Here is a 7,500-nt window from a genome sequence, read left to right on the forward strand (position 1 = left end):
GCCACACACTCTCCGGAGACACTCTCCGATCAAAGCTGGTTGCAGTAGGTTAGGGTGAGGTTAGGGAACGTTTGGAAAATCAAAGCAAAGGCATCACTGTAACACAGTCGCTAGTACTTTGGTAACAGCGCTAACAGTAGTACTAGTGGAACAACGTGGAAAGATGAAAGAAACCAAACAAAACAGAATAAATAGATTTGGGAGTGAACGTGCAGGAGAAAGCAGAGAAATGTAAGAGAAAGAGAGAGAGAGAGAGAGAGAGAAAGAGAGAAAAGGAGAGAGAAATAGAAGAAAGAGAAGAAAGGGAAAGAAACAAGGGTGCGAAAGATAAAGAGCGAAATCTAAGAAAAAAGACGCTAGTGGGGCTTCCTAGGTGAGAGATAGAGAGAGAGAGAGAGAGAGAGAGAGAGAGAGAGAGAGAGAGAGAGAGAGAGAGAGAAGAGGGTAGAGGGTAGGGAATGTGAGCGTAATTCGGGCGCCAGTCAGCTCGCTCGCTAGAAATGTAGCTGGGGAAGTGATGATGGAGACGCCCAGGACCAGGATAAAGGGACAAGGATTCAACTCATCAGCTAAGCAGGCCTAACACGCTAGCAGGCATCGAACGGCTATGCGGTCCTCGGACTTGACTTGTATCGCAATGGAAGGAAACAGCATGCAAGGGGGATGCAGGTGGAAGAGAAGGTTTGGAAGATGATTTGATAACGGATCGAGACGGAAGGGAAGGGTAATGAAAACAATGGGTCACACGCGAATGGTGTGTGTATATGCTGTGCGCGTGAGTGTGTGTGTTGTGTATGTGTGTTTGGAGATTGAGATTTGGAGACGCGAAAGCGGAATACAATTAGAATGATTTCATTGTGTGTTTAGAAACGGGGCGCAGAGGAAGGGGTGAGTCATTAGAGGGTGAGAGGGTGGATTTCACGGGGGAGAGAGGGGGGGGAGGTAGCTAAAATACATGCACACAGGCTGAACTGGAAAACCGAAACGGAAACCGTAAGAGAGTGAGTGCGAGCAATTTAAACGAAATCGTCAACCAACTGTCAAAACCTTCCCGAAAATTCCAGCTTCAGCTTCAAGCGCACACCAGACAGGCAAAAGGGGAGTTTTCGGAGGCGGAAGGGATCTAGATGGTGATCGGCAGCGATCAGGGCTCACGACGCCTAGCACTATAGGGCAACTAAAGCACACCTCTCCCATCCTACAAGCAAATAATGCAGCAATCGCAATCGCGTAACGCCTCTGCCCACGGCTAGAGTGACTAGAGAGCTAGAACACAACCCTCGCGTGCACTTGCTTGCTGTGTTGCTCGGGTCTTCTGCTACTCAGCGAGCCAGCGAGCGTGATATGGCAGCGAGGATAAGCGATAAGCGATCCAAGGAGAAGTGGAAAAAAAAATGGAACGGAAAAAAAGGGAAAGCACGGGTGTGTGAATGGGTGTGCGTGTATTGTGTGCGTTTGCGTGTAAGAAAGAGAAGTCGAACGCGAATAAGAAGAAGAAGCAACATCTGCATCATTATTCTGTTTATCACTACCGAACTAGAACAGAAGTATACGCAAACGTAAACAAACGGCGGTAAGTAAGGTTGGTGAAGAATGGAAACGACTGAACGAACTAGGACTAGGAGCGATGAGAAGAATGCATGGTGATTGCACACGAAAACAAAAGAAGCAAGATTGGATGAAGAGTGAAGTAGAGAAAAACATGAGAATGAAAAGAAGGCCTGGAAAGGGTTAAACTAAGGATAAGTGATCGGTTCGAGCGGAAGAATTGTGAAAAAACAAGACTATAGATAATAGAAATGAGTAAAAACGAAAACACCAAGACCAAGAGCAGAGCAGAGCAGAGAAAGAGAGAGAGAGAGAGAGAGAGAGAGAGAGAAAGAAAGAGAAAAAAGCAAAGACGCGCATGCCGGGTGTCGTTGAGCTTTTTGTGGTGTCGATGTTTGTGGTGGTGGTGGTGGATGCAAGGTGTGCACAACACTTTCCCTCGCTTTTCTTCGCACATTTCATATATGTGTGTTCCCCTGTGTAGGAATGCAGGGTGGGGGTGATGGGGTTCCAGTTTCTTTCTTTCATCGCTAAACTGTTGCCAAACTTCTGTTCCTTTGTGTGGGTGTGAGTGTGTGGCTGTGTGGCTGTGTATGTGCGTGTCGTCGATCCCTGTCGATGTTCCGGATCATTCCATCGCTCTTCTGCCTGCCTTGGTTTGGCTGTTTCCGTGTGTGCCCTTTTCTCGGGATTCGAGATTCTCGCGTGATTCTCGCGCATCCCCCCCCCCCTCTTTTTACACCCTTCCCGTCTACTGCATCATCATCTGATAGACTTCATTGGCTGGCCGGTCGGCGGGCGGTAGTTTTTTCGCTCCTGCAGCGGAGCTAGGAGCTGGTACGACAAAGGCCTACCTTTAGTTTCTGAACCCCATCAACGTCGGGCTGCAGCCTTTTGCCAGTTTTTTTTTCCAATGGAAACGTACACTACAGGGAGGGTAGGAAAAGTGGGGATGGAATGCGGCACGGGTACGGCGTAGCTGCGCCCTCTTACTTTGAGTGGCACTTAGCCTGATTGCATGCCCTGCGCTGGGATTACATGCTCCGCGATCGAGGGCGAAGATGGCGGGGAGAAAAGGGCCCTCGGCGTCTGCCTGGGCATGGAAAGGAACGTCCCGGCCGGCACAGCATCAGGCAACTGGCAGGGAAGGTGCCACAGCCTGCCCAGGTCGACGTTCGGTTCTACTTTCATACTTTTTCGGGTTCATTTTTGTAGTTGTTTTTTTTTTTTGGTTTTGTTTTTGTTTATTCCATTTTATTCCGGCCGAGCTCTGTTTGCGTTGCGCGCCAATGGATCAATGAATAAATGAGTGAATTGTGCGTGAATTTGTGTGAGTGTTAGGTAGTAGTTGTAGCGGCAGCTAATGAACATACGATCCCCATAGGCGCACAGTGAGGTTATGTACAGGCGAAGGTAGCGGTTCGCGTCGCGTGACATCTGTGCGTTTTGTGCGTGTGCTGTGTGTACGTGTGTGTGCTTAAAGAGAGTGGAGAGTGCAAGAGGACACTGCTGAACAATCCTCTCGCCCAGATCGGCTCCGGTCGGCTCCGGCGTGAGTGAAACGATGGCACATGGTGTGTTCACCTATCGCTGCGTGAAGAAGGACTCCCGGTTTTTTTTTGTTTTGGTGTGGTAGTGTGCGTGTGTGTGTGGGAGTGTGTGTGTGCATGAGTGAACTTCCGATTCCCGTTGAAGGGCCACCCTTCACCCACATTTCCATTTGATCATTCATGGATACTCCAGTGAGCATCGCAATTTATGTTTGTGTTTAAGAGAGAGAGAGAGAGAGAGAGTGAGAGCGAAAGAGAGAGACAGACAGAGAGAGAGAGAGAGAGAGAGAGAGAGCGAGAGAGCGAGAGAGCGAGAGAGCGTTAGAAGCGCGGCGATGACCCGAACGAACGTGAGCGTCGAGTAAACGCGTCAGGAGTTCATTCGTAGGAATCAAGGAATCGTGGAGCCAGGAGTTGGGTTGGGTGCTTGTGTTGTGGGTGGCGGGGTACAGGGGTGGGGGGGAGTGGTGATGGCAAGAGATTGGCAAGGATTGAAGGATGGAAGATGGTTGGTTGATGGAGAAGAAGCCGTTGCAGTCGTTACGAGTTATACAGGAGCACCGGACGGAGTGAATATGTGTTTGTGTATGTGCGTGTATGGGCGTGTATGTGTATTTTTTTTTTGGATTCCCGGAGCAGCCGGAACACGGGGGCATTGTGGTTGGTGTTGGTGTAGTTGGATTTCTTTTTTTTTTTTTGTTTTGTTTTTGGTGTGTTTTGTTTTCGGATTTCGGTTAACGGTTTTCAGGCCAACCGGGTGCCGCGCCGCACCGCACCACACTTACCTGAACTGGGTCGTCTGGTTGAACATCATCTTGTTCGAGCCGGCGAGCGAAATGTCGTCCTGCGAGTGATGGTTGGCCTGCGTCGCACCACCAACATACTTCGCCACCGGCTTCTTCACGTACGGTGGATCGTACTTAAGGCGCGTGGTTTTCTTTCTGCTCTTACCCCCCCGAAACCCGCCCGGAACAGCCCGCACCCCGTGGGGTAAAATAGTCCACCCCGGTAGTCCCATCCGCAAAAGAAGAACAAAACAAACACCCGCGCGCATTCCCCCCAGCGGGTGGAGGGAGGAAGGGAGCGAGGGCCGGTGAGTTGGTGTGCGGTGTGTACGTGCGCATGATGGTATGTGTGCACAAGTGTATGTGTGTTTGTGGATGTGAGCGTCGAGCAAAAGACCCAGAATGCAGTGATCATGTGATCAGACCGCATGGATGATGATCAACATCATCATCATCATCACCATCAGCCATATTTGCAGGCATGCACGTGTGTGTGTGTAACAGTATGGTAGTGTGTGTGTGTGTGGTGAATATGTGTTGGTGTGTGTATGGAGCGATCGCGAACAACGAGATCGGATGAATGGCGTGAGGTTGTCGGCATCCGTTCAAAAAAAAAAAAATCGGGTGGTAGACGGTTAGCGCGGCACCGCACAGAGCACAGGCGTACGTACGGCGGCATTCCCCGCCGAGGTGGGCGAAATTGGTTGTAGATTGTTTTGTTTTTTTTTTTGTTTTTTTTTTTTGGTTTGTTGGAAGAGAGTGATGCGAATTGGTGTTGGGTGTGGAAAAGAGAGAAGAAGCACAAAAATTCACAGATCAGTTCTGGCGGTGGTACCGGTTTAACGGGCATGTTACTGGCATGTTCTATTGTGGTTGTGGTTTTCGGTTCTCTTCTCTACCTCTTATTTTTGCTCGTTAGTAGTAGGTCTTTTATCATTCATTCTAGTTCTTTTTTTTTTTGGTATCTTTTTTTTTTAAAGGAGCTTCGCTAATGGTGCTGATGAAGTGGGGGAAAGTTTTTGAGGAATTGGAGATGCAAACTTAACCCGCGAGGGCGAGGATTCGAGGTGCATTCGAGGTATTACTGTCGGGATGCTGATGGGGTGAGGTGGAAGAGGATAAGCAGGAGGGTGGGGGAGAAAGATAGGAGATGTGTCGTGGGTTTGAGGGCCCAGTACGGTACGTTGATGAGCAGAGAGAGAGAGAGAGAGAGAGAGAGAGAAAGAGAGAGGGTAGGTGAAAATGCAACACACAGTACACAGTGTAGGGGCCGGAGAATAGTGGGAAGGGGTGGTGGTGGAGGGGCAAGCCAGAGTTGGGAGAATTAATAAAGGAGAGTGTCCGGTTGGGGGGGGGGGGGGGGGGTGTGGTGGAGCTGCGTTGTTACAGAGTGAAACGAAAGCGAAGCGAAACAGCGATGAAGTAGGCTTTCGATTAGGCAAAAGGGGGGGAGAGGGGGGTGGTAGATGGGGTGGCTGGGTGGTATAGTAGTCGTGAAGGAGGAAACCTTACGAGGCCGTTACTTCCCGACACGACAGCCTTAAGTACTTATTTTAAGAGCTGGTTTCTACATTGGTTCTTCTTGAGGTTTAGGGGTGCGCGAGAGAATGAGAGAGAGAGAGAGAGAGAGAGGAATCAGGGGTAGGTTCGCAGGGGTATCCAGTCCTACTTTGGTGCCTGACTAGGGTTTGCTTCGGCCTAGGGTCGCGGCCGCGTATTGTTTCTATCGGGTACGTATTGAGAGAGCATCTGCCTGTTCTATTCTCTTTGGATTCTGGTTTCCAGTTCTTCTGGAAGCCTGCCGGAAAAGTGAGGAAAGAGTGAGACTATTCCTGGGCGTAAAAGGGGAAAAAATGATGATAGCTAGTCGGACCAGGAGAGGATGCTGTTTGGTGAAGGAAGAGTTGGTGAAGGAAGTAGTTAGCTGAAGGGCTATCAATAGTAGGGCCAGAAGAGAAGAAGAAGCAGTAGAAGAAAGAGAAGAGGAAGAAGAGGAAGAAGAAGAAGACGAAGAAGAAGAAGAAGAAGAAGAAGAAGAAGAAGAAGAAGCAGTAGAAGCAGGAAAATAAGAAGAAGAATAAGAGATAAAGGAAGAACATAACAAAAGAGAATACTAAGAAGAAATGAAAATGAATGGGATGTTGGTGGTGGTAGTTACACTAGATGTTCACGTGGCCAAGAGAAACGCTCCAGATCGGTAGGAGACTTGCATGCACCGCGGTTTTTGGGGCCAGCCCGCCCCGTTCGGGACTGGCGCAAGGGGCAAGCGTTGATGGCGCACTTCCTTTTGAAGGTAGGCGGTGGTGGTAGAGGGTGGAAGGTGGTGGATTGACAGCAAATCCTCACTTTTCTCTCTCTCTCTCTCTCTCTCTCTCTCTCTTTTCACTAGAGCTCAAACCATCGGACTGACTGGGGCGAAAGCGGAAACCTACTACCAGTGAGCGGCATCATGCAGGACATGCACACATGCTGCGCAAGGTGAAGACCCCTTTCCCATGCTAACGCTAACGGAGCAGGTACCGTGCAGAGAAGAAGTGGAGCCACTGCTAGTGTGCGGCTGCCGCAAGAGCAACCGAAACGCTGAAGAAAGCAGAGAGCACAAGACCTAGACCTAGACCTAGAGAGCGAAGGAGAGACTGTACAGCAGGGGAAACAGAAGGAAATGTGGAAGTGGTGCACATGCAAAACAGACAGACAGGCAGACGGGCAGGCAGGCAGGTAGGCAGCCAGGGTTTACCAGCGGGTTTGGTGTGATGTGGCAAGGGCATGCACTATTTTGGTATATAGGGGCGCTAGAACGATGCAAGAGGCACCCCTTTACTGGGATACAACCGGTAAGAACGGGCTACACATGCATGCTATAGTTACGGGATGCCATAGTGGTTCTCTTATTTCTAAAAACAATATTAAAAAAAAAAAAACATACACAATCGAGAGAGAAAAAACGAAACAATAACTGTAATGTGACAATTGACTTAGTATTGGAACGGAAAACCAGCGCCGTCGACAGCTGGGCACAGAACGCAAGAAAGAAACCGGAAAGGAAGAGAGAAGATTGAACAGAAGGGAAAGAAAAATGAACAAGAATAAAAGAAAAAGTGAAACAAAAAAAAAACCGAACGAGTTGTTACGATTCGCTAGTAATATGATAGTTTTGGTATTTTCATTTTTGTTCATGTTCGTTCGCTTCGTTCGCCTTTCCCCCCCTCGACCCGTCCCCCACCAAACGGTCCCCCCTCTCTCGGTGATGGACTTCCGGTGGCGGGGTGGAGGGTGGAGAGAAGGCATCGCAAGAAGTAGTAGCAGTAAGTTGGGAGTAGATCATTAGTAAACAGTATAGCGGTAGGGTAAAGTTTCTTCTTTGTTTTTGTAGGTACTTTTTGTTTTTCGAGCGACAGTTTTGCTATGTTTGTCGAATCTGTAAACCGGCAACGGGCCGCATGGTGCTTGTTGCAAGATCGAAACAATGGATTGGTTGGTATGGTTTTTTGAAGAAGACAGGCGTTGGTGAGAGGGGGGGGGGGGTAGGGGAGGGCATGTTAGTGGGGCAGTAGTACGAGTACGGGTCGGTGCGGTCAACCTAAAGGGTGCGTCACGTCGAAACAGAAGCAACAATG

At 49.3% G+C, this 7,500-nt stretch overlaps 2 protein-coding genes across 11 annotated transcripts in view; one reads left to right on the forward strand and one right to left on the reverse strand.

Moving 5' to 3' along the window:
- Window positions 1–7,500, forward strand: part of LOC126579771 (cytochrome P450 4d8-like) — a 431,039-nt gene that overhangs the window by 319,292 nt on the left and 104,247 nt on the right. The gene's annotated exons all lie outside the window — the stretch shown is intronic.
- LOC126579755 (disintegrin and metalloproteinase domain-containing protein 23) overlaps window positions 1–7,500 on the reverse strand; it is a 192,616-nt gene that overhangs the window by 11,689 nt on the left and 173,427 nt on the right. For 9 of the 10 annotated variants that reach the window (XM_050243317.1, XM_050243314.1, XM_050243316.1 and 6 more), the window contains one exon: window positions 3,884–4,039. The exons of the other annotated variant lie outside the window; for it this stretch is intronic. In XM_050243317.1, the coding sequence (XP_050099274.1) occupies window positions 3,884–4,039 (156 nt within the window). The remainder of the gene's footprint in view (window positions 1–3,883; window positions 4,040–7,500) is intronic. 10 annotated transcript variants of the gene reach the window in all.

The sequence above is a fragment of the Anopheles aquasalis genome, chromosome Y, assembly GCF_943734665.1.
Source record: "Anopheles aquasalis chromosome Y, idAnoAquaMG_Q_19, whole genome shotgun sequence".
In the NCBI taxonomy this organism is placed as follows: domain Eukaryota; kingdom Metazoa; phylum Arthropoda; class Insecta; order Diptera; family Culicidae; genus Anopheles; species Anopheles aquasalis.